The 27473-nt window shown below is 44.7% G+C and overlaps 1 protein-coding gene and 2 non-coding genes across 3 annotated transcripts in view; 1 reads left to right on the top strand and 2 right to left on the bottom strand.

The window, feature by feature from the left end:
• The window catches only part of Fgd1 (FYVE, RhoGEF and PH domain containing 1), a 41597-nt gene extending 31087 nt beyond the window's left edge, over positions 1-10510 (bottom strand). The window contains exon 1 of the mRNA XM_051179608.1: positions 10038-10510. Coding sequence (XP_051035565.1) covers positions 10038-10344 — 307 coding nt within the window. The 5' untranslated portion in view covers positions 10345-10510. The remainder of the gene's footprint in view (positions 1-10037) is intronic.
• Positions 5423-5529, bottom strand: LOC127218601 (U6 spliceosomal RNA). The gene has a single exon (XR_007834209.1). It is a non-coding gene; the product is annotated as a U6 spliceosomal RNA (small nuclear RNA).
• Positions 10511-26778: 16268 nt separating the features above from the next.
• Positions 26779-26854, top strand: Trnak-cuu (transfer RNA lysine (anticodon CUU)). The gene has a single exon. It is a non-coding gene; the product is annotated as a tRNA-Lys (tRNA).
• The last annotated feature ends 619 nt before the right edge of the window (positions 26855-27473 follow it).

Genomic DNA, 27473 nt, shown 5'->3' with positions numbered 1-27473 from the left:
ACCTAGAATGCCAAGGAAGTTATTTCATATAATATTTGTCAGGCAGTCCCTGAATTGAAATCTGTCTTTGAGGAATGAAGAATATATAAAATTCTCTAGAATTTAAACTGTCGTTTTTTTGGTTTTTTTTTTTGTTTTTTTTTTTTTTTTTTTTTTTTTCAAAGACAGGGACTCTAGCCTAGACTGATCTCAAAATCCTTATGTAGTCCAGAATGACCTTGAATTTAGGATCTCTCTGTCTCTATCTACATAGTACATGTCTGACCTTGCAGCAGGGCCCTCTTCCTCAGCCTCCTCAGCCTTCTCCTCCTGTTCCTCTCCTCACAAGGTCTCACTTTGTAGCCTAGGCTAGCCTGGAACTCACTATGTAGTCCAGGCTGGGGCTGAAATCATACTGACCCTCTTGTATCCACCTCCAGAGTTCTAGGACTGCAGATATGCACCAGTGTTTGTGGTTTATGCGGTGTTGGGGGGGGACCCATCACAGAGCTTTGTGCCTGCTAATCAAGTACACTAAGCAAACACGGTACCAATGGAGCTACATCCTCCACACTAAGCTGTTACTTTTTAATAGATTATATGAGGTATGGAAATCCAAACTGCTTATTGAACACTTATTCTAGGTCAGGCAATGTGGCAACACTTACCTGTGGCATGCTCCTAATGACTCTATGAGGTGTTAATTCCATTTTGTACATAAGAAACAGGTACAGCCAGGTGTGGTGGTGGCACATGCCTTTAATCCCAGCACTCAAGAGAGGCAGAGGCAGGTGGATCTCTGAGAGTTGAAGGCCAGTTTGGTCTATATGAAGAGTTCTAGGGTAGCCAAGGCTACACAGTGAGAAAGTGTCAACATGAAAAAAAAATAATAATAATAACAGAAAAGGAAAGGGAAGGAGGAAAGGAAGGAGGGAGGGAGGAAAGGAAGGAAAGAAATGAAAGGGAGGCATAAAACAGCGAAATAGCTGACTTGAGGCTACACAGCTAGAATAACTGAGCTACAGCTGGATCCTACATGTGTTTGGGTGTAGTTGCAGAGCACATTTCGTGTGAATTTACTAAGTCGGGGAAGAAATCATAAGTGGAAAGAAGACAACTTTCTACAGGAGGTGATTTTACGTTGAGCTGTCCCAAATATGGTGTGTTTTTATTTCATACATAAATGGTCTCAGGATGGTCCTACAGACAAGAGAAGAAAAATGAACAAAAGTATAGATACCTGGAAAGGTGTGTAAAGGACACAGTGTGTTGAGTTTGCAAGAAGGTTCTAGAATAGGAAGAACTGGCAGGAAATGACAAAAGATGCAGGTAGGCACCCCTATCTGCCACCATTCTTAGGACACTGACTTAAGGGGACATAATGACAGAAACAGAAACAGATAAAACAGCCAGACCCACACAGAGAAGCAGCTAGACACTTCCAGGGCTAAGACTGAGCCAAACGACATAACCATACAACACACAGTGATGCAAAGACAAATATGCATATAAGCATCCAGAAAGAACGTGTGGACAAAGACTACAGGCACTCAAGCATACACACACGCCTGCACATATGCCTACACACACACACACACACACACACACACACACACACACACACACACACACACGCAGAGAGAGAGAAAGAGAGAGGAGAGAGACCACTGCTGCTGAAGAGCACAAGTGGCCCGTCCCTTTTCTATCTGCTTGATTGCTATGAAGGCCTGGCCACCTCCTCTGGTCTTCCCTGGACCAGAGGCCAGAAAGGGACAGAGGGTGGTAGCTCCACCCCTGGGAGGAGTTGGAGACTTCAGAGGACAGGAAGGGAAGGGAGTGGAGCTGCAGCTGGGAGCACTGGGGACAGTAATTACCCAGTGCTAGGGCTGCCACGCTGGCTAGAATTACCCTCCCAATGAGGACAAAGGCACTGGAGGGATGCTCCCTCTGACCTCCGTCTTGACCCCTGGGTTGTCCCCCTAAAACCAATGCACCGACCCTCCCACCCACTAAGAGCCTGGTCAAATCTGAGAATTGCATATACAGAGGAATTATGAGAGAAAAGGCCTTTTATAGAAAGCTGGACATGGGGGTAAATAGCTTTAATCCTAGCACCTGGGAGACAAGAGGCAGAAGGACCAAGGGTTCAAAGCCAGCCCCACTACATAGTTAAGTTTAAGGCCAGCTTGGACTACAAAAACAAACAAACCTTAATAAAGATTCTTCGAGAAAAACAAGGAAGCAGAAAGCAGGAAACCTTCAGAAACTCAGACAGATATAAGAGGAGAGACAGAAAATGCGACAAGTCAGAATAGAGAGGCTCATAGGGTGGTCTGCATGGGGCATGGAAGTCACTGAGGGAGGAAGGCAAAATGGCAGGCCAAGGCCACCTGTTGAACACGCTACAATGGGCTTTGCCTATGGCGTTCAATCCTTACAATAGCCCTAAGAGGTGGGAGTTACAAGGCATTTTATAGTTAATGGAAACTAATCCACAGAGAAGCAAGATCACATGAAACTTTCCAAGGTGGCAGCCATGGGTCTGGGAGGGGGCCTCTCCCCATCACTGCAGGAGGAATTCTCCAGAGAAGGAAAGTCCCAGAGACTGGGAAACTCAACCTAAAAGACATGCCAGGCACAGTAAAAAAGACTTCCACCTTCCCTACCTCCCTCCCCTGCTGTCCTGCAGTGTGAGAGGGGCTGCACCTACACCTGGAATGTATTAGGTAGGGAGGCCCAGACTAGGGGAGCCAGGAAGAAGCTGGAGGGGGAGCAGAGAAGGTGAAGGCAAAGCAAAGGAGGCCGCGTGGGCGGCTGCAGCAGCAGCGCTGGACTTATGGGCTAGCGGAAGGGCTTCTATGCCAGCTGCAGCTCCCAGGGGCCAGCTCTGCCAGTCCCGCCTTTCCCACTTTCCAGAGCAGTCTTTTGCTCAGCGACTTAACCCTTTCCCTTTCAGGGCCACTATGAAGCATAACACAGGAAGTGAAGCAGACAACTGAAAGGGAAAAGGCAGAATAGCCCACTGAGCTCTGGCAGCTCTGGTCACACACCTGTGACCTCACCATCCTGTCGGTACTTTGGGGCCCAGGAAGATACAGCTGTTGCCTATTGTGTGCTGTGTTCTAGATGTCTTACACTGGGGCGTCTAAGACTCCGTGTATCCTAAAAATAACAAACATCCCTACCCCTGCCAACAGTTAGCCCCTCCTCTTGCCTTACCCACTCCAGGAACAGCAAGCACCTCCATTGACCCAGGCTGTCCAAGTCACAGACTGGCCTTTCTCCACCATTCCTCTCCACTTTAACTCACACAACCAACCAACTCACAAGTCCTGCAGACAGGACCCTTTAGTAGCCCTAGAATCCATACAAGGTTCACTTCCAGCCTTGAACTGACTCCCTCCCTCCTGAGGGCCCTCTCCAAGGCACTCTCCATAGTCCAGCCAGGCTTATTCTAGCCTTGGGGTGAACTCTCAGCTCCAGAGGATAAGAACAAGAAAGCCCTAAGCTCATGTACACTGCCCCACACCCATCCTTGAGCCACAATGGCCTCTTGTCTATTCCTCGAAAGTGCTTTCTTCCGCCTGGGGCTTTGGCACATGTCTTTCCTGCAGCCTTAACTCTTTTTCCACATATCCTCACCTCTGAACATCTATTTATCCTTCAGGTTTGAAAATTAATGTCTAATCTGCCTCCACTTCATGTGTCCCTGCAACATCTGGGCTAGCAATGACTTGCAGTGTATCTTTCCTGCTAGCAATGAGTGCCATGAGGATAGGGACATAGCTCAGTACATATCACAAAGCTGAGCACACTTGTAGGCACACAATAGACATGTTAAGGAAACAACGTATTTATGCTTGTCATATTATATCCCAGGCAAATGGGATAAGCAATATTAGAAATGGGGAGACTAAAGCCCTGAGATGGGAAGTGAGGCCTGGGAGTACAATGAACTAATGGCCGATCCAGGAGTGCTGAGGTTCATTCAGTGGATGCCCTATATAACCGTGACTCTCACTGTTCTGGAGGTATAACATGCCTTCCAGGTTCAAGGAACTGGACACTAGAGCCCTGCAGGGCTGGATTTGTGGCTCCAAGGGTGTCTGTTCTCTCTGCATTAAGGAACTTAAATCCAAGTGGCTAGCCAATGACAGTCTATACTTCCTGCCCTCATTCCAGACAGGTCCTAGCCCCACCCAGCCAGTGTCTGGCCAGCACCACATCTGCCTAAGGCATTTAGCTAACTGGCTACAGAAAGCCACTGCTTATGTCTGTGTAGGGTACTGTTAGCTGTCACTCATACTAGAGGGGGATGGGAGTCCTAGCTGGGCCCTACTTGGATAGGACATATGAAAGAGCTGGAGTGGGGTGCCATGTAGCTACATTTGAAACCTTCAATTCCTTTAATCTGGGCAAAGCCCCTTTGCCCACCTATCTAGACTTGACATTTTGTTGTTCTACTGAAAAGCTCCAGCTGACTAGGAACTGAATCTAAGCTGTTTCCCAAACCTACCCGGCTCTCCAAAAATCCTGCAAAACCTCACCACCTAGCTCACCACTGTTCCTAGACTGAGACCCCTCCAGGAAACCAAACCAAACCAAACCTCCTGAGGCCTCTCAGATGCCATCACCATGGAAAACAAGGAAGAAGATACACAAATATTTTTTCTGGTAACATTTGATTTACCTTTCAGGAGTTCTTTGCAAAAGCCAGCTATCATCAATATGTGTGAGGTAGGCCTCAGCTCCTTGCAAATGTTTTTAAAGCTGCCACACACACACAGAGACTTAACAGAATGTGGCTTACTGACTTCAGCACATGTCTTCAAGGATGCAACAAATCCTCAGAACTGCACATACCCTGCATAAGAGCCACCTTGTGGTCTATGGTATATGTTGGTGGTGAACACTTCTAAACATCTCTCACACAGAAATCTTTCTGGAGATTTATAATCGTAAACCCAAATGTCTGCTAACTATCACTACCTTGCTATCCTCCTAGGCCTCAAACACAACTCATCACCTTCCCCTAAATGACTCTTCCATTATCATCCACAAGGTCACTATAGCTAGTTTCAGAAAACTATCCAAAACCATCCAGGATTTTTCCACCTACCTTGGCCTCTAGAGCCATTCATTACCTTACCAAGGCTTGTCCATGCTGGCACGTAATTGTTCTAATCCATCTGCTACAACTTTAACCTAAGCTGCCATTACCTTTCACAAAATGTATCTAACACCCACAAGTTCAGTCCCTCCATTCACTTTTCACTTCCACTTTTTTTGTTGTTGTTTAGTTTTGGGGTGTTTGTTTGTTTTGTTTTGTTTTGAGGCAGGGTTTCTCTGTATAGCCCTGGTTGTCCTGGAACTGGACGTGTGAAACAGGCTAGCCTCAAACTCACAGACCCAGAATTCTGGGACTAAAGGCATGTGCCACCACTGCCTGGCTTAATTCTTCACGAATTTACATGTCATCCTCGTACAGGGGCCATGCTAATCTTCTCTGTATCATTCCAGTTTTAGTATGTGTGCTGCAGAAGCAAGCACATCCTTCAACTCTTTAATCCCTTTCATCCATTTTCCATCATCCATTTTCCATGTGCACCTATGAAAGCTTTAAAACACTAGCACCTGAGCACATCACTTCCCTGTGAATACACCCCTGATGGATCCTTCTTGCCTTCAGAACAGTCCCTTGGTTAGCCTTATTCCTCTACTCTCTCCCAGTACCTGGCCCTAATCAGTATCTGTTTGCATGTCTTTGCTGAGACCAGACCTAGCTGAACTAACCTCATGTTTTCTAGGTCTATGAGCCTTAGTAGATTTACTTATAAGTCCTTTCCCTTGGGAAAGGATGGGGCCTTGAATTTGGCACTGCTAATATTGCATTTCCCATGCCTAGAGTTCCAGAATTGTAACTGTCTTCCAACTTAAAATAGTCAAATGACAGCCAACACAAAAACGGGAAAATGTAAACTGAGGCACCCAGTGTTTGTGTGTATGGGGGCAAGGGATTAACTCACTTTCTTACAGCCCATGCTTCCCTTCTAAGTCTGGAGTGAGTTGAGGGACATTCGTATATGACTCTGGGAAGAAGACTTTAGAGACAATGCTCACTCATATAGAACCATGGCTGAATCACTACCTCTCTGGGTCTCCATTGACTCAACTGCAAAAATGAGCTGGCTTCTACCCTAGGCTATACACTGAAATCACCTGGGAATCTTCTGTTGCTGTTGTTGAGACAGGATCTCACTATGCAGTCCTGGCTGTCCTGTAACCTAAAGATCCTCCTGCCTCTGCCCAGGATTAAAGGTGCACACCACTACACCTGTCCCTTGTCTGGGAATCTTTTTGAAACCAGATTCCTGGGTTCTAACTCCAAGACTCTGGAGCTCTGAGTTGGAGTCTGAGAAGGAAATTTTTTTTAAGGTCAATGAAGGATTTTAATGCTTACTGAAGGTAAGAAACCCAGAACCGGCCAGTGTCTAGGGACTTTTGCAACACTTAACTCTTCGAGTCTCTAAAGTTGTAACCAAGTAAGAACAAATCCGCCCCTACTGCTACTTTCATTGGCTGTTCTTACTCCCCACAAAACAGCTGATCCTGGCACGGGGAGACAGAGGCAGGCAGATCTCTCTAAGTTCGAAGCCAGTCTTGTCTACAGAGTGAATTCTAGGACAGCCAGGACTATTACACAGAGAAACCAAACCCTGTCTCGAAAAACAAAAAATCAAACCAAATACAACAGAAACAATCAAACAAACAAACAAACAAACAAAAAAACAGCTCTAACATCATGTCCTATTCTTTTGGCTGAGTCAAGCCCCAAAATCTCTCCAACCCTCACCATGTGCGAAGACATTCTAGGCCTCAGCCTTGAGGATTGCAAGAGGTCTCCCAAACCCCTATATATATAAACCCTCACTTGGAAGCCCTCCACTAACGCTCTCCATGCCATCTCCAGTATCTCACTGGGTTACCCAAGTGACCCAAGGGCTTTATCAGCCTAGAAAATGAGCATAACAGTCTCCACAAGGAACTAGACAGAATAACAAAAAAAAGAAAAAAAGAAAAAAGAAAAAAGAAAAAAAGAAAAGAAAAAAGAAAAAGGCCCGGAGGTAATTCAGAGCTCTTCACATGGATAAAACATAATTATTATTTTCACACCACCCACCCCCTGCTGCACTGGGATTATGCCACTGGGACCAAAGGCTTGTGATTCAATAAAAGCCTCAAGAGTCTGAAGGAGGAAGTTAGCAGGCACATGAGTATCTTAACATGTGGTCTAAAATGTCTCTACCTATGTTAACTGAAATTCAGGTCTCTGTCTCTCTGTGTCTCTCTGTCCCTCCTTCCTGCTTTCCCTCTCATATACACACACTCTAACCACCAATCCTGTCCATTTTGAGACAATTATAGGCAAGTCCTATAGAGAGGGAAGCAAGTCACTTGTGCCAAGCCCAGGGCTGGCTATGCAGTGGGGGGGGGGGGCGGGCCTCTCACAACCCATGCTACTGTGAATCACAGGGCCCAGTGCCTGCCTTGTCAGGACTTGAGAAATTCCTCTGCCTCTTCTTCAGAAGGGTTTCTCTCTCCATACTTTATTCTTTAAGTCCCCAGTGGCTGAGGGCTTTGCAAACAGGAATCTTACAGATTCCTAGATATCATTCTCTAGATGAGGAGAACTGGAACCATTCATCCAGGGTCACACAGTAAGGAATGGCTGGATGGTAGACTGGCTCTCCCTGACATCCTTTTCATTCCTAATCTTTCCTTTTTATTAAAATAAAAAACTCCCACTGGACAGTGGTGACCAATCTCTAGTGCTCAGAAGGCAGAGGCAGGCAGATCTCTGTGAGTTCAAGGCCAACCTGGGCTACAGAGCTAGTTTCAGGCCAGCCAGGGCTACATTGAGAAACTCGGTTTCGAAAAACCAAAAAAAAAAAAAAAGTGTAAAAAAAATTAAGACACCCATCATGCTATTATAGAAGCAAGGACTTAACTGGGGGAAAGGACCCTGAAAATACTATTGATTTGGGGAGAAGAGAATGGTTTGGGAAAGGTACTGTGCTTTGGAATTTGGAAGAACTGGTGGAGTGGAAAAGCAAGCTCAGTATCAACCCTATGTTGACTAGAGAGGGCAGAGACCAAGGGTCAAGACCTTCCTAGCTACTGACTCCCAGACAAAGAGTATTTGCTGGGTGGGAACTCAGTGTCCTCTTAGGCAATAGTTACAGAGGGCCTACTGTGTGTTCCCTTACCATCTATTCAGACATTTGTTGAACAAGAATGTATTGAATACCTGCCACGTTCTAGGCAGTACACTGGTTCCTTAGGTATACAATACTGAACAAAACAGATACAAACCCCTTGCCCTCAAGGAGCACATATCCTAGCAGCTTCAGAGCAGCAATAACCAAGCAGACACATACAACAGGGTACTTTCAGACTGTATTAAGTGAAAGAACAGACACACACTGGCAGCTGTGATGGAGACTCACAAGAGGCCATGCTTAAAAGTGGTCAGGGAAGGTCTCTCAGAGGGGACATTTGAGCTGAGACCAGAAAGATGAGGAGCAAGCCAGGTGGAAGGCTGAGTGAAGGGCTAGCAGGCAGAAGGCAAAGCAAATGCAAAGGCTCTATAGTGGGAGAGTTGTGGGTGTCTGGGGAATCTGCAGAGAAGAGCTAAAATAAAATAAGTATGTCTGATTAGCCCCCCTCTACGCAGCATGTGTCCAGGGGAGTTTGGAAAGCCAGCAGAAGCAATGAGCAGGGCAGGGCATTAAAGGGTGTCAGCTGGTTATCTCCAGTTCACAAGGGGGGGGAGATGCCTAAAATCTCCCAGAGGTTCTATAACTATCCAAAGAATAGACAGCAGTGAGAGGTGCATCCCACCCACGTTTTATGTATGCTTCACTAACTGTTACTGTTACCGAGCCATAGTACTAGAGACCTGTGGAAGCTGAGATAGGAACCCTGAAAGCACCTAGATGCTTGCTCACCACCTCCTTCAGTCCCAATGAAGGCAGGGCAGATATCTACTGCTTTTCCTTCAAAGCTCCTGGACTAAGGCCCACTTGAGAATATCCTAGAGGCTCTGCTATGCTGCTCAGATACTCAGGCTATGAAAAGGCCCATCCAGGTCTGTGGCCCGTCTGACCTAGAGTTGTCCCACCACTGCAAACCCAAGCAACGACCATCCTGATTATCTTTCCAAACAATCTGCTGGCCCTGCAGCTCTCCCTTCTGACCTTTCTGCTGTCTTCCTACCTACCAGCCCCTTGAGCCCTTTCCTTCAGGCTCATCTCCACCTTTCTCTCTCATCAGTACCTCTTACTTCTCCCTTCCCTTGTACTCTGGCCACAAACACCTAGCAAAAGCACCACCTAGGATAAGTCCACCATTTCTATCCCTTTTTCTCACACTTCAGGGCTACTGAATAGTATGGGGGGGGGGGAAATCACATAAGTAGAAAGCTTAGCATTATCTCCAGCTTCAGTTCGGGGGAGCAGAAAGACCACAGATTTTGGACTCTGCTCTGACTTTGAATCCAGGCTCCATAATGACAGTGTGACCTTGGACAAGTTACTTGTCAGAGCCTTGGTCTGTACCCCTCAAAATGTGGTTGATGATATTCACTTCAGATGGCTCCTGAAGCTGAAACAAGAACCCTTGTAAAAGTACCCAGTTCAGTGCCATGCACAAATGTAGACACTTAGCTAAGGGGAGTCTTCTTTTCTCCTATTCCCCCAACCTCATCCCCATTGCTGCCTTGAAATCCTGCCCCCTTTTCTTGGGAGTGCTTCCTCTCCTGTAAGCCTCAGCAGTTAGAAGAGAAAGGACTCTTATGGATTGAGGGCGCAAGGGACAGAGAAGAGCAAGGAGCAAAGACAGAAAGAACTGGACGGAAGGCTGCGGGAAAGGGGGGGTGTATAGGTTTTGAGGGGGCTTAAGGGGTTAGGGTGAGCATGTCGGCCACAAGTCCTAGAACAAGAACCGGTTCCCAGTACCAGGCCCGTGGCCCAGGTTCCCATGCTGTCTGGATCACTCACCAGGCCGAGGCTGCGAACCCTCCAGGTGGTAGGAGAAGCGCAGGGCCCGGTGGTGCTGTGGACTAGGGCCGCAGGGCAAGACCCGGGAGCTTGGAGGAGCTCCCAGGCTGGCGTCCGAGGGTCCCACAAACTGAGGATCCAAAGGGCCTCCAAGAGCCGAGCCTGAGCCCCTGCGCACCGGCAGTCCGGGTTCCAAGGCTCCAGGGTCCGAGTCGGCACAGGCCAGTGGAGCGGCGCCAGGGGTATTCGCCGCCAAGCGTTCGGGATCCGAAGGCCCAGGGCCCCCCGGGACTCGGTGGCCATGCATGGTCCGGGCCTGGGCGCGGGGCCCGGGCTCCCCGCTTGGCTCCAGTTCCTGGGGCGGAGGCGCGGGCGGAGAAGGCCCGGCGCCCGGCGGAGCAGCGGCCTCAGGCTCGGGGGGCGGGGCTGCGGGCTCAGCCCCACTGCGGAGACTCGAGCCCCCGACCCGGGCTCCGGCCAGCAGCCGTGGCGGCAGCAGCAGTAGCCGCGGCCACCGCCGTTGCTGCGCCAGGCATCGCCGGCCCTGGCCCCAAGCGGGGAGTGGGCTCGGCGGGGCCGGGGGCCCGCTGGGGAGCGCTGTCTATGCGGCTGGGCGAGGGTCGGGGGGCTGCGCTAGGCGCGGGCTCTCCCGATGGACAGCCAGTCACTTCCGTGGCCGTGGGCGAGCGGCCAGCCGGATCCCAGCGCGGGGGGTCTCTCCTTTCTCCCGGAATGAGAATCGACCTGGGTTCTCTGGGCTGGTCGGGAAGGGTTCTTCCTCCCGCCGCAGCGGAGGCTGGGGGCGGAGGAGAGGGGAGGGGAGAGAGGAGAGGAAGGAGGGAAGAGAGGACGGCCGTGGCCAGGAGGCGCGCGTGTGCGCCGCGCTCTCCGGCTGGCTGCGAGGCTTGCCTTCGGGCAGTCCTCCAGGACGATGCTCCAGCGGTGCGGACAGAGGAATGGACCGGATCGGGCTTCTCCGCCTTCGGCCTGGGTCTCCACCGCGGCGGGCGGGAAGAGTCCTGGGAACTGGGGGGGATGGGGAGGCGCGAGCCGTTGCTGAGACTGCCGCAGCCACCGCGGCGCTGGGACCCAGTTACTAGAGTCCCGCCCCCTCGTCAGGATTTGAGCTTGGCCACGCCCCCTCGCTAGGGCCAGTTTCACCTCTAGCAGGAGCTTAAGGCCCTCCTTCTGCTGGCCCTGAACTTCCCTTCAGCTTTCTTTCCCATCTTTCCCTGGTCCCACATATGCAAGTCTCCAAGCTCAGTTTCCAAAATCTACCCTTCCATCGCATCTCATGTCTTCTTCCGCTCTCCCGTCACTCTCCTTCCCAGACGCCTTTCCACGTATTTCAGAGTTAAGCTAGGCTTGGCTCTTAGTGATCATTTGCTATTCTTCATTTCCTTGGACCAGATCTCATGGTCCTTTACTTTCCCACTCTTTCAGCCTTAGTTCCTTGTTTTGTCCGTTACCGACTGGCAACAACCCAATCCTGAGTCCGTCCAACTGTTTGCCTTTCCTCCCCAATACTTGTGCCCAGACAGCTGAACACTACTGGATAATACTACAATTTTCTAGATTTGTATCATGATAAACCTTCATTTCCCAACTTCTACAAGTCCCTCAGAACTGACCCATCGTCCTACTAGTAGTCAACTTTCTCTTCCATTTCCCCACCATTCCCTAGTTAAGTCTCACCTACAGTGGCCATTTCAAATCTAGTCTCCCCAGCATCTTAAATTTGCCCCCAGTACTTAACAAATAGACCTACCTCTGACTACATGGAGTAAACAGAAGACACCAGAGAAGAGGTTTTGTCTTGCATTCTTGCCACCAAACCTCTGAATTTGTCCTGCGTTCCTTCTCGACTTTAAATACACCTCAGGTATCTTTCATCTAAAAAACAATCACCAAAAATTCTCTCCTTTTTTTTTCACAAATGACTCAGGACTTGCTCACACTCAGCTGCCTCATTTCCTACCTCCCACTTATCTTTAACCCTGTTCCAACTCACCTCCACTACTAACCCCAAACTGCTTTCTTATCAAGGTCTGCCATAGTTTATATGTCACTAAATCCAAAAGTATCTTTTCAGAGGTCATCCTTCTTGGCTTTTGGGTAGCATTTGGGTAGCACTAGTGACCACTTCTTCCTCCTGAAATTTCTTCCCTATGACATAACACAATGTTTATTTTTGCCCTTTCTTCCTTTTCAGGTTCTTCCTTGTCTCTTGGGATCATTGGCCTGAGCTCTCTTGTCTTCACTTGTACTCTCTGGTCTTTCTCTCAGTGTCTCATTTACTTCCACGGCTTTGGTTATCAGTTCTTTGCTGAGAATTCTAAAATAATTCAAATCCAGACATTTCTCCTAGCCCAGACACTGAGCCCATTATTGCTTGAATATCCTAGAGAAACATAAAATCTCAGTTCTTCACCAACTTAAGCTATCCTCCTCTCAATGCACTTGTGTTTTTGTAGCTATCTTGAGTGAAGGATCTAGGTCAAAGTAGAAACCTGGCTCTTTTCTGTCTCTTCTATACCCCCCATGCAATGACCAAGTCCTGTCATTTACAGTCCTGTCTATTTATACAGTCTCTTGATTCCCATTGTCACTGCCCTGGTTTAGGCAGTGTATTACCTTCTGTATTACTAATCTGTATTACCGTCACAGTTTCCCTGTTTCACTCTTGTTCTCTGGAATCTATTCTTAATTATTTTTTCATCTTTGGGCATCAAACCAAGGGTCTCATGCAAGCTAGGCGAAATGCACTCACTTGTAAGGCAAGTGAGTCCTGGAATCTACTCTCTATATTGTATGCAGTCTGTATTTTTTTTCTAGATTTATTTATTCATGTATTTTATGGATATAAATGCTCTATTTGTATGTATGCCTGCATGGCAGAAGAGAGCACCAGATTTCATTACAAATGGTTGTGAGCCACCAAGTGGGTGCTTGGATTTGAACTCAGGAGCTCTGGAAGAGCAGCCAGTGCTCTTAACTGCTGAGTCATCTCTTCAGCAGAGACCTCCCCCACACACACACACACACACAACTTTTTGTAGCCCAGATAGGCCTTGAACTTGTGATTCTTCTGAAGCTGCTTCCTGGGTGTTGAGTTAAAGACATGTGCCACTACACCTGGCCAGTCTATATTTTTTGATATATCTTTCCAGTTGCCATGGCTTCAAAAGAAAATTTACCTTTCTTAACATGGAAGGTTTAGCAGGGCTCTTTATGAGCTGGCTCTCTATCAGCTTTTCAAAACCCCAATGGTTGAGTCAAAGTTGAAAAATTCTAAGACTGTTGCTTGGTCTATTGAGCCTCTGGAGGTTTTTTGCTTTGTTTTATTTTGTTTTTCCTTTTAAAAAATTATTTGACAATTCCATACATGTATATAACCTCTGAAGGTCTTTGGTTGTTTTGTTTTGCTTCTTTGGCTTTTGGAGACAGAGCCTCACTCACTCTGCAGGCCAGGTTGACCTTGGACTTGCATCAATCCTCTTGCTCCAGGCTCCTGAGTGTTGGAATTACAGCTGAGATTTTGCACGTTTTGTTGCCTTTGCATGAACCTCTCTTCACTTTTCCCTAATTCCATTTCATTTATCTAAGTTTCAGCTGACTCCATGAATGTCTTTTGAGCATGTAGACTAGGCTCCATGTGAGGCAATAGCTATGCAGCAATAAGAATCACAAACCAGATAGTGTTGAACAAACTCCACCCTCACAATGAACAGTCCAGCACTTAAGAGGACATGACATGAATGAACATAAGATTACAACACATAAACATGCACAATTATAAACTACAAAAGGCTGTGAATGAGAACAGAGTGACAGGAAAAGAATTTGGAGATTGGTGTTTAGTTTTAGGGGTCTGACAAAGCTTGAAATTGAAGGTAAGACTGAAAGAATGGGAATCAACAATTGAAAAAAGGAGATGAAAATGTCCCCTGAGAAGGGTTCAGTGAGTAAAAAGAACCTGTGGAGAACTGGCACTCACTGATTCAACCAACCTCAAGTCAAAAAGACTTGTAAAGAGGCTGGGTATGGTAGCACATGACTTTAATCCTAGTCCTTGGGAGTCAGAGGCTAGCAAGTTCCAGCCATAGCTACACAGGGAAACCCTGTATCAAAAAGAGCAATAAAGTAAGGCAATGGTGGTGCATACCTTTAATCCCAGCACTCAGGAGGCAGAGGCTGGCTGATCTCTGTGAGTTTGAGGCCAGCCTGGTCTACAGAGCTAGTTCCGGAACAGACAGAGCTATTAAACAAAGAAACCCTGACTTGAGAAAACTAAAAAAGTAACAAAACAACAACAACAAAACTGTATTAAATATGCACAGATTATTTTCTTGTCATCATTCCCTAAACAACACACTATAAAAAGTATTTGCAGAGCCTCACATTGTATTGAGTTTTGTAAGTCCTCTAGAGAAGAAAAAGCACATAGGATGATATGTTTAGTTTAGTTACAAATGCTATTAACATTTTTTTGCTTTTTGGAGATGGACTCATGCTTTGTAGCACAGACTATGTCATTTTTTTTCAGACTACAACATTTTGTATAAGGGACTTAGTATCTACAGAGTTTTCTATTGACTGGATGTGTGTCCTGTAACCAATTTCCCAAGGATGTCAAGGGACAACTTTAGTTCAGAGTCATGGGAAGGCTACAGGGTAGTGAGTCAAAGGGAGAGTATTAGGATATGAGGTCAAAGTAGACAGAAGTCAGTTATGTAGGGCTTTTTAGACCATGCTAGGGACAATGCATTCTATTCTAAAAACAGTAGAGATGATTAAAGTAGTGATTTATTTTAAATTAAATTTCCAAATTAATTTTTGTGGATTTATTTATTTATGGTTTTTCAATACAGGATCTCTCTCTCTCTCTCTCTCTCTGTTTTGGTTTTTTGAGTCAGGGTTTCTCTGTACTGTTTTGGAACCTATCCTGGAACTATCTCTGTAGACCAGGCTGTCTCAAACTCACAGAGATCCACCTGCCTCTGCCTCCTGAGGGCTGGGATTAAAGAAAGGTGTGCGCTACCAAAGCCAGGCTAATTATTTATTTTTAGTTCATGTGCATTGCTATTTTGCCTGCAAATATGTCTGTATGAGGATGTCTGATCCCCTGGAAGTGGAGTTACAAACAGTTGGGAGCTGCCCTGTGGGTACTGGGAATTGAACCCGGGTCCTCTAGAAGAGCAGCCAGTGCTCTTAAGCACTGAGCCATCTTCCTATCCCCTAATTCATTGTATAATAACAGTAATACTAATATTTCTCTGTGTGTGAAAGTTGGTCTCCTCCTACCTTTATGTGAGTTTTATGGATCAAACTGAGGTCATCATCAAGCTTGTGTCGCATGAACTTTTACCATCCCTGGCCCATGAAGTAGTAATTTTAGTTATGGAAAATTACTAAAGCCAATCTGAGAGGTGAGTAGAAAATATAGTGGAGCTAGGCCTGTAATGGCACATGCCTGTAATCTTTATTTCTGGGGAAGCTGAGGTAGAAAGATCCCAAGTATGAGGCCTACCTGAGTTATGTACAGTTCAAGGCCAGCTTGTACCATTTAGTAAAATCTTGTCTCAATAAGTAAAAAGTAAAAATAGATGGTAATGGCTACCTAGAATGTCTAAGGCATTGAGTTCAATCTATAGTACCTAGAAACAAACACAAGCCCAAAGAAAATGAGGTAGTATATCATAGTTTTTTATGGAAAATTAATTTTTACTATTTACTTTCATTTGTTACTTTGTTTTGTTGACATGGGGTCTTTCTATTGTAGCCCTGGCTGGCCTAGAACTCACTATGTAGAAAAGGTTGGAATTGAACTCAAATAGATCCACCTTGCCTCTGCCTCCTTCATACTAGGTAGGGTCAAAACCATGTGCCACCACACCCAGCTGATTTATTATTATTATTATTATTATTATTATTATTATTATTATTATTCAGTCTTTGAAATAAAATAAAAAGAGAAATAGGTTTTGAAGGGGAGATCAATAATTTAGCTGTGGTAGTGGCAGGTGTGTATCCCTGTGAGTTTGAGGCCAGCTTCAAACTGACTCACAATGTGAGTGAGTTCCAGAATAGCTGGGGCTGTTACACAGTAAAACCCTATCTTGAAAAACCAAAAAAGTAAAAGAAAAAATGTAAATGTAAACCAGGAGACTGGAGAGATAGCTTAGCAGTTATGAGTGCTTGCTGCTCTTTCAGAGGACTTGAATTCAGTTCCCAGCTCTCTATGACAGCTCACATCGGCCTGTAACTGGTTCTAGCAGATTCCATACCTTCAGCCTCCTTCACTTGTGTGGCACCCACACACACACATAGGCATACAAACAAATAAATACAAATCTATTTAAAAATGCAAGTCAGACATAGTGATACACAATGTCCCACCTATCTAGAGATAGGCAGATCAGTTTAGCCCAGGAGTTCCATGCCAATATGGACAGCAAAGCAAAGCCAAGTCTCAAAACTGGGAAGTGAGTCTAGGGACCAAGAGTTTGAGAACTGTCCCTTCTTAGAGTACTCTTTGCACATACATACTGAGAGTACATAATAAGGTTCACAAACACCTATTTATAACAGCAAGAAACTGGAAGGCAAGTACAAAATGAATAAATGAATACAGTGAGACACTTTAATATATTAGAACATGGAAAGGAAAATAAAAAAATAATGAAATGTAGCTACATGTACCAACATTGGCAAGATTTGGAAATCTAATGCTGATTTTAAAACAGTTACTGGAAATATATTTAAAGAAATACATGCAAATTAAACCATTCATGGATGCAGCAATATGTTCTAAAAGCATACAAAAGAGGAAGGAAAAAGGGAAATTCCAGGACAGTAGTTACCTTTCAAATAGGAGAGAAAGATGCAATTGGGAAAGGTTCCATAAGGGGTTTTGTCATTAGTAAATAATCTGTTTTTGAAGCTTGGTGGGAAGGGTACACAGGTAACGTGGTTTAATAAGGATCAGGAGAAACAAATAGGCTGAAGAGATGTTTATTCAGGGAGAAATTACTTACAACATAGATAGGTGAGCACCAGCAGGTTCCTGGTTCCTAGGATGCCTCTGGATGCTCTCTCCCTTCCCCTTCTCTTGCAGCAAGCAAGAGAGTGCTCCTGGGCCCCTCCTCAGATCTAGCTCCCCCTGGTAACTTCCTTGCATTGTCTCCACCCCCCCAATGATCATGGTCAGTGCCACAGATGCAGACAAAGTGAGTATCTCACTACAGATAATTGTTTTATTGGGTATTCAAACTGTATGCAAAATAGTATTCTAAACTTTATAATGCATATCATGAAAAACAAATGTAGTCTTTGCTGGCCTGGAATTTACTGTGTAGATCAGGCTGGCCTTGAATTTGTAGAGATCTGTCTGTTTTTGCCTCCCAAGTGCTGGGATTAAAGTTGTGTGCTACCACAGCTAGTTTAATATGCAATATATTTTAAAAGACAGGCCTAATGGACTGGAGTGCTTGTTGAACTGAAACTTGACACAGAACTCTCACTGAGGTCAAAGAAACAGAACCCCTACCCTCCTCCTCACTGAAGTGGGGCTAGGTATGTAGACAACCCCCCCCCCAGAAACTAGGCTGTGAAAGAAAACAGAGTCAAGAAACAAGGTTATCCTACAAGATGGGTAAATAATTATTTCTTCAGTGTCTGCCAGGGTCTCACTATGTAGATCAGGCTAGCCTTGACTTCACAATCTCCCAATTTCAGCCTCCTGAGTATTGTAATATGCCCAACTCAAAAATGATCTATCTATCTATCTATCTATCTATCTATCTATCTATCTATCTATCTATCTATCTATCTATTTTTGAGACAGGGTCCACTATGTAACCTTGGCTACCCTGGAACTCAGTGTAGGCTGGCCTCAAACTTGCTTCTGTCTTCTCTGCCTGCCTGCCTGCTTCTTCCTCCTGAGTGTTAAGATTAAAAGTATGAGCCAGCATGCACAGCAAGAATGGTGTTTTTCTAAGATAGGAGATGCTAGAATGCTTTGGGCTGGGACTGATCCAGTAGAAAGAAAGAGAAATGGGACCGGGGATGTAGCTCACTTGGGAGAGTATTTGCTTAGTGTGCACAATGCTCTGTGTTTGGTCCCCAGCACTGCAAAAACTTGGTGTGGTGGTTCATGCCTCTAATCTGCACTAAGGAGGTAGAGACAGCTATATAGGGAGCTTGAGGCCAGCCCAGACTACTTGACATCCTGGGTGGGGTGGGGAGTGGGAGAAAGAGTGGAGGCTGGGATCTGGGGCACTGGGCTTGATGTGAGTGAGGGGGCTTGGATCTGGGGCACTGGGCTTAAGAAAAGAGAATCACACTCTCTCTGTTCTTGGCCCACTTGCCCTAGTTCCAGAAGAGGGATTACCATGCAAATTAATGGAGTTAGCAATTACCTGTAGATTCACTGCTAAGCCTGCAGACTTTCTGAGTTCTAACTGAGCCTTAGCTCCCTCCAGGACACCTCATTCTCTCTGAAGGCATGTCCCCTTTGCAGCAACTCTCAAACTTCTACTGTTGAGCCTGACTGCTTTCTTGACTTCTAGCTTCAAAAGCATAACTTTGTCTCTTTATCTTTTTCTTTCATCTCCCTCCTCCTGGGCAGCTGTAGATGTCTTCAGCTTCAGGAAGAAAATCAAGATCTTTTACTCTTCCACCTGTTGCCATGCTAAGACTTGTTCATCTTCTCCAGAGGGAATTCATCGTTGAAGGGACCAGCTTGCAAGTAGAGAGCAGACCCTCACTCACCAATCAAGCTGTCTGATTTTATCCTGGACTTCCTCATCTTGCAAAACTGAATGCTGAAGCCTGTGGAGCATAGCTTCTGCTACATACCCAAGGGGTTTCTAGCCCTGTCTCAAAGGAGCTCTTGGAGAGGGGGCAGCTGTCGTCCATCACTGAAATCAAGGCCCTACAAAATAATACAAGACATGTTGGAAGGCAGCATGTGGTTAAAGTTGAAAGTTCAAGTCATCTTCCTCACCCCTAAATTCTCAGAACACTTTATCCCTTGGGGCATCTTTTCCTAGTCTTTTCTCCCAATCAGAAGGGCTCTTGATTGGGAGGGCAACTCCATATCTAATTCTTCTTTGAGGCCCCCATGAAGCCTGGCCTGGACCAGAGGAACAATGGGACAAGTAAGTACTTGTTACTCCAATCCAGAGAGGACCCCAGAGAATAACTTTCAGACATGAGAGGATCAGGTGAGTGTTTCTATGAAGATTATCACTTTGGGCAAAAAGATTTAAAGCAGGCAATAAATGTAAGGATGAGATAGTTAAAACAAACAAACGAGCAAGCAAACAAACAGGAGATTGTGGGAAGATGAAGGTCCTGTAACTTTTTTTTTTTTTTTTGAGACAGAGTCTCTCTATGTAGCCCTGACTGTCTAGGAAATCTTCAAGACCAGGTGGTCTTGAACTCACACTGTTGCCTGGCTCATTTTTAAGCTTTACTTTTATGTGGGGGGAGTGGCTAGAGGTGGGCTGCCATAGTATATGAGTGGAGGTCAGGGAACACATTGCAGGAGTCAGTTCTTTCCTTCCACCATGAAGCCCACCAGATCCTCACACTGGTGGCTGGACCCCCTCATTGATCCCAGACATTTGTTTAATATTGGTAATTTAAAAAGTTTGTGTCATTCTGGGCAGTGGTGGCCCACGCCTTTAATCCCAGCACTTGGGAAGCAGAGGCAGGCGGATCTCTGAGTTTGAGGCCAGCTTGGTCTACAGAGTGAGTTTCAGGACAGCCAGAACTACACAGAGAACCCCTGTCTCAAAAAACAAAATAGAACAAGAAGGTTTCAGTTTTACAATAGAAATCTGTACATTTTAGAACTGGTGTCAAATTTGATGGAACTTGTTTTGTTTCTTTTACATATGAAGTATAAGATTTTGGGGCATTTCAATCTATTTTTGAGGCAGAGTCTTGCTTACTATGTACCCATGGCTGGATTTGAACTTGTGGAGATCCTTCTCTCCTGACTCTCCCAGGTACTGAGATTGACCTCCCTTGACCAGCTGAGATTTTACTTTTCTTTTTTTAAATTACTTTTATGTCTTTTATTTTTATGTGTATGTGGTTGTGTGAGCTTATGTGCCCCACATACTTACAGGATCCTGTGGAACAGAAGAGGGTATCATCGCCTCTGGAACTAGAGTTACAGACACTTGTGAGCCCCCATGTGGATGCTGGGAATTGAACCTGGGTCCTCTGGAAGAGCAGACAATGCTCTTAACCCCTGAGCTACCTCTCCAGTCCTGAGATTTTACTTTGCTTGTAAGATAAATTAGTACTCTAGATGTTTCACTGTTCATTACTCAAAGCCCCGAAGAGATCTATGGAAATAAGAGGCCCCTAATTTTCATGGGAATCTGCCCCACAACTATCCTACTTGAGGAAGCTTTCTTTGCTTTCTCAAGGTCAACTTTATCTCACAGTGGGTTATTTCTGCAATTCATAGGACTTCCCCCCCCCCTAGTGTAATTAGGCCTGTCTTTCTAGTAGATAGTGAAAGCACCAGAGAACCAAGACTACTTGCCGCGGGGGCCCTGCTATGTCCAACAAGCCTTCATTGAAACAGAGTGCACTGGTCAAACATGGACACCTCAGAAAGCAGGATGACTGGAATCTGGCTTTTTATACCTAGTGACCTTTAGCACTTATTCATCATTTAGAGTGTCAGTTTCTGCATCTATAGATGATAATAATACCCTCTATACCAGTTATGAGGATTTAATGATTGTGGTGGGTTGAAGGAAAATTGCCCCAGAGGTCCATGGGAGTGGAACTATTAGGAATGGCTTTGTTGGAATAGGTTTGACTTTATTGGAGGAGATTCTAACTTTGAGGTCTCAGATGTTCATACAAGGCCCAGTCTCTCTCTCTTCCAGTTGCCTATGGTTCCAGATGTAGAACTTGAAGATCAGTGGTGGCTCACACCTTTAATCTCAGCACTTGGGAGGTAGAGGCAGGCAAATCTCTGTGAGTTCAAGGCCAGCCCTACAGAATGAGTTCCAGGACAGGCTCCAAAGCTATACAGAAATCCTGCCTTGAAAACAACAACAACAAAAACAAAACAGATGTTAGAACTCTCAGCTACCTCTCCAACACCATGTCTGCCTGCATACCTACATACTGCCACACTTCCCACCATGATGATAATGTAAACTAGCTCCAATGAAATGGTTTCCTAAGACAATGACAAAAAATAAATGCACGTACAGTCCCCAGTTCTAAAAATGAGATCTCTTCCCATAATTGCTACTCTACTATATGGATGGAGGACACAGCCTTGAGTAACAGGCTCCTGCCTGATTTCAGTTAATATAACAGTGGGCTCTATACAGATCAGTGTTAACTGTGATACAGCTGACAGACTTGTAAATGATTGATTGAAATGACCTCATCCTTTTGAAACAGCACAGGGTTTCTCTGTGTAGCTCTGGCTGTCCTGGAACTCACTCTATAGACCAGGCTGGCCTCGAATTTACAGAGCTCTGCCTGCCTCTGCCTCCTCTGTGCTGGGATTAAAGGCATGCACCACTACCTGGCAAATTTAGATCTCTTTATTTTATTTTTTTGTGTGTAGGTGTTTTACCTACATGTATGTCTGTGCACTATATGCATGTTTGTTGCTCAGGGAAGCCAAAGAGAGTGCTGGATCCCCTGGAACTGGAGGTACAGACAGTTGTGAGCTGCCATGGGTGTGCTGGGAATGGAACCCAGGTCCTCTGGAAGAGCAGCTAGTGCTCTTAACCTCGGAGCCATCTTCCCGGAACCCCTGCTCTTTTTTCCAAGATTCTTTCCCCATCTTGTTCTTTCTCATTTTCTTTAGCTATGTTTTAGGCCACTGGTCTATGTCATGTCCATAACACATGGCTTTATCTAGGTCTGTCTCTCTGTCCTTATACACAGACTACATTGCTTTCCCTCATCTGCATTCCAGAATTTCTGGTTTGGTTCTCTTTCAGTTTCCATTGGTTCCTTGGCGTCTTTCACATCCTGTCCCTATACTTTGTTCTCATTTATCTTCCCTCCAGTTATCACCAATTCATCTTCCTAATTGTGTTGCAACATTCATCCACTTATTTCCTCTTATCTTTCTGTATTTTAACTTTTCTGTTCTGATTTCAATTCTGTCTCCACCTCCACCCACCCCGTTCACATTCTTTGTCCCTATCAACGTGTTCATGGCATGAACATGACAGAATAGTTAAATGCATGTTCCCTGTGCTAGATTGTATGGATTCAATCTCAGCAGTGTCACTGCCTTGCTGTGAAGTCCTTATCTATAGAATAAGAGTAATGTTTCATATGTTACTGTGGAGCTAACCAGTTAATATATGGATAACTGGTAGAACAATACTTCAGAAAGAACAAATGTTCAACAAACTTATTGTCATCACCCTATAGCCATCTTTGTTTAATTACACTTATCCCTCTCAAAGTACCTTTCTTACCTTTTATTTCTTTCCTTAGAAATGGTTTATTTTTATATTGTGTGTATGAATGTTTTGTCTGCATGTATACATGAGCACCACATGTATGCAGTATACAAGAAGGCCCCAGAAGAGGACACTGCAAGATCAGGAAGTACTTTTAATCACTGGGCCATCTCTCCAGCCCTCTTATTTCTCTTTTAGATAAGGCATTTTCTTACACTGAAGCCCAGACTGTACTGTAACTCACTATGTAGTTCAAGTGGACCTCAAACTCATAATAATCAATCTGCTCCAGTCTCATGAATGTTGGGATTATAGGTAAAAGACACACCATGTCCAGCTTTTTTTTTGGGGGGGGTGGGTTTCAAGACAGGGCTTCTCTGTGAGGCTTTGGAGCCTGTCCTGGAACTCTCTCTGTAGACCAGGCTGGCCTGGAACTCACAGTGATCTACCTGCCTCTGTCTCCTGAGTGCTGGGATTAAAGGTATGCATCATCACACCTAGCCACTCTGTTCTCATTTTAATGGAGCTGATCTTCTGACTACAGTCTGTGTTCATCCCTCTGGATGGGTCCCTTCTTACATTTAGTCTCCTCTATGCTGGTCCTCTTTCACACAAACTTTATCTCTCTGTGTGTCTTTCTCCACCTGTCTATTGTTTTGCTCTCCATTTCTGACTGTCTGCACCAGTCTTTCAAACCCCATTTTCTTGGTCTCTGTTCCATTTCTATCTGTCTGTTCCTTGTCCCTCTCTAGTTATAAGTATGTACTAGAAAAAAAATTTGAAACAGAAACCTGGGTCTGTTCACTTGTCCCATCTTCCTGTGTCTTCATCTGGCCACTCTAAACAGTGTAGACTGGAATTAGTCTGGTAGATAATGTGAGGCTATAAAAGGGTTCAGGAGGAAGAAGTAGGTCTGGCAAGAGGCAAGTGGCAGGGTGTGGAATTTCATGGTTCTGCCAAAACCTCCTGAAAGGCATGGCCTCTGAGGTCAAGGTTAGCATAAACCCCTCAACTCAGCCTCTTGAAGAAAGACAAAGAATGCTGCATTTATTGAGAGGACTGGGAAGGGGTATTTTTTCAGAGTGAAATTCCATCCGGAAGCTGGAATCTAGAGTATTTCCTGTTGTAATGTTTCTTCCAGACATGGAGAGTCTAAACTTGCCATGTAGCATGTGCACTCCTTACACATATATCTACAATGGAATTCAGAGACGCATTTGGAACCCACCATTATTAGTGACCCACACACATGTAGAGACATCACAAGACTCAGAATCACTAACTTGGATAGATGCATACTCAGAGGCTTGGTAAAGCACACAGAATTAATCATTTGCTGGCAGAGATGCAAGAATACGCAGGGACATTGAAAACCCATGGAATTGCTCCTCCAGCTCAGAGACCTGTGCAAACTGATACAGAGGAATAGCTGCACAGAGTCATCCCACTGACTTGTCTCTGAAAACTCTTCTAGTCTTATATTTCTATATACTCAGAAGGACAACAGAACATCATGTATAAACACACACGGCCATAGACGAGGATATGCAATCATGGAGTTATACATATTCAAAGTCATGGAATTACACATAGCCAATTTTGGAAAATACAAGGCAGTTCCCTATGGTGGCCCCACTCTGCTTTCTTGCTTTGTTTTTGGAGACAGGGTTTCCCTGTGTAACAGTTCAGGTTGTCCTGGAACTCACTTTGTAGACCAGGCTGACCTCGAACTCACTGAGATTCACCTGCCTCTGCCTTCCAAGTGCTGGTATTAAAGGCATGTGCCACCATTGCTGGCTCCCACCCTGCTTTTGTGAAGCCACTGCCAAGCATTCCAGCCAGAAAACCTGACTTTTAGGAAATAGACAGAAATAATCTGAAAATTTGGATAAGATAGAGAAATAGAAAATAATAAAAATGTTATAAAGTATTATAAAAAGAACTTGAGAAGATCACCAAGAATTAACAAAATTGAAATGTAACTCTTGAGCTAGGGATATAACTCAGTAGAATGTTTGCCCAGCATGTACCATGCTTTGAGTTTGTGGTTCATGCCGATGATCTTAGCCTTTGGGAGGTGTAAGCAGAAGAATCAGGAGTTCACGGACATCCTTGGCAAATAGGGAGTTCAAGGTCAGCATAAAGTACATGAGAGGATATCTCAAAAAAAAAAAAATCTAATCTAAAATGGTAGTTGGGAACCTTCCTTCTCCATCAACACAGGCTCCAGTGTTTTTACAGGTGTTTTGCAGTAGACTTTCAAGAAACACTTCATTATTTTCTTTTGTGTGGGGCTAGACATTGAGGGCCTCATATGCAAGGCCTCTTGCACATTAGGCTACTAGGCAATGATGTTCACACTGTGTTATACTCTTTCCAATTCTCTTTATTTTTAATGAATTGTTTTATGTTTAGGGGTGTATGGTGTATATGTGTACTGTGTAAATATGTGTGTGGGTGAATGTGGGCCACTGAATTCATGTAGGAGCCAGAGTCAGGTAGATCTCTATGAATTTGAGGTCATTCTGGGCTACATAGTGAGTTCTAGACTAGCCGGGGCTATATAATGAGACATTGTCTCAAAACAAAACAGAATAAAACAAACAAACAAAAACCAACCTGAAAAAATGATCCCAATGGAGTTTTGGTTCCAGTTGTGGAAATGGCCAGGAGTGCAGTTTACAACTTTAGGACAACAATTGCTAGTACTGGAGGAGAATTGCAACAGGTGGAGTCCCTCACTGGTTCCACTTTGAAACAGTTAAAACAGTTCATCCAATTAAAGGTTGAATTGGAGGCCATTTAGTCAAGCCTTGTAACGACTATCGGTTTTTCTGCCCGCCGCCGCCCGGTCTTGTCCTGCTGTTGCGCCACCAGCCCCAAATAATACACAGACTCTGTATTTGATACAATACTGTTGGCCCGGTTACTTGTTACTTATCGGCTAGCTCTGCCTTTAATTATTAACCCATTTCTATGTATCTTCACATGGCCTTCTCTTACCGGGGAGGCGGCTGGCGTCCAGCTCTCTCCAGACTCCCCATCTTGACTCCTCCTTCCTACTTCCTATTTCCTCCTTGTCTCCTAGTCCCTCCTATCTTCTTTTCCTATTGGCCAACAGTGCTTTATTATTAACCAGTATGAGAAACATATACAGAATGACATCTCCCATCATCTCCTCTTTTCTGTTTAAATAAAAAGAAGGGTTTTAACCTTAATATAGCAGAATATATCACATAACAGTTATCAAATAATCACAGTTAACACTATTTAGTCCATTAACATTTAGCAAGATTTGAAGAAAATATTTCATCATCTATCCTATCTTTGTGTGTCTAAAGTAACTTATCTTTAATACTAAGGAAAACTATAACTATAACTATCTGTCTTCAACTCCTTCAAAGACCACAGAAGGATAGTATATAAACTCTAGAAATGACAGAGACATCTTGCCTTTTCAGTCACCCGAAGTTCTTCTGTAATCTTCCATCTTCAGCCCATAGGCCATAGTATGTCTGACAGACTCTCCAGTAAAGCAGAAAACTTTAAACTGTCTTCTTTATTGGCAGTTTGTCAGTCACTTTTCTCCGTGTCCTGCATACTGTCTCGAAGACTCTTCCATGAAGCAGGAACTCTGTAGCAATGTCCATCTTGAATCAGCAGTCACTTTTCTGTGGGTCCTGCATGTCCACTTTATACAGCATAAAGTCAAACAGTCCAGACAAGAGCAGTATCTTGTCCACATGGCTAGTCTTGCCATATTGAAAGCAAACTCCATAATGAGTTTCTTCAATGTCCATCTTCCTTTGTGTTGCAGGTGGTATTGCCAAGAGCAATTATGTCTCTCTGTCACAAAAACCCTAAACCACTTTAAATGCCATATTCTGTAGGTCTTTGAAAGGTTTGAAGAATTCCTATCCATCTCAAATACATCTCTGTGTATCTTGAAAAACCTAACTAACTTAACTCTAAGCTTTGACTATCATAGGTAATTATCTATAATCTGTACTACATTATATTTCTATATAAACACAATACCTAAACAAGAGGAGAAATACACATCTCACAAAATTGACATTAAATTGTATCAATAAATGAAAATCGATTCCAAAACAAAGTATTCATATCTATACCATAATTCCCTTTTTACCTTTAAAAAGAACTGGCTGTGATCATTAACCATTTATAACCAAGTCCATTTACATGAAAACAAACATTTATAAACAATGTTTGGGAATTTGGGCGTCGTTCTTTCCAAACTACTTCCTGCTGACAGGCTAGCTCAGTCGGTAGAGCATGAGACTCTTAATCTCAGGGTCGTGGGTTCGTGCCCCACGTTGGGCGCCATTTGTAACGACTATCGGTTTTTCTGCCCGCCGCCGCCCGGTCTTGTCCTGCTGTTGCGCCACCAGCCCCAAATAATACACAGACTCTGTATTTGATACAATACTGTTGGCCCGGTTACTTGTTACTTATCGGCTAGCTCTGCCTTTAATTATTAACCCATTTCTATGTATCTTCACATGGCCTTCTCTTACCGGGGAGGCGGCTGGCGTCCAGCTCTCTCCAGACTCCCCCATCTTGACTCCTCCTTCCTACTTCCTATTTCCTCCTTGTCTCCTAGTCCCTCCTATCTTCTTTTCCTATTGGCCAACAGTGCTTTATTATTAACCAGTATGAGAAACATATACAGAATGACATCTCCCATCAAAGCCTCTTTTCTGGGGGTGGTTTCCTGGCTAGTTTTATGTCAACTTGACAAAAACTAGAGTAATCAGAGACAAAAAAAAAAAAAAAACCAAACAAAAACAAACACACAAACAAAAAAACTTCCCTGAGCTGGTGGTCCTGGTTTCCATAAGAAAGCAGGTTGGGCAAGCCCTGGAGAGCAAGCTGGTAACATTCCTCAATTGCTTCTGCATCAGCTTCTGCCTTCAGGTTCCTGCCCAGCATGAGTCCTGCCCTC

This window comes from Phodopus roborovskii, unplaced genomic scaffold, assembly GCF_943737965.1.
Source record: "Phodopus roborovskii unplaced genomic scaffold, PHOROB, whole genome shotgun sequence".
NCBI lineage: Eukaryota > Metazoa > Chordata > Mammalia > Rodentia > Cricetidae > Phodopus > Phodopus roborovskii.
The sequence above is the reverse complement of the archived record's forward strand: the minus strand, read 5'-3'. Positions and strand labels throughout refer to the sequence as shown.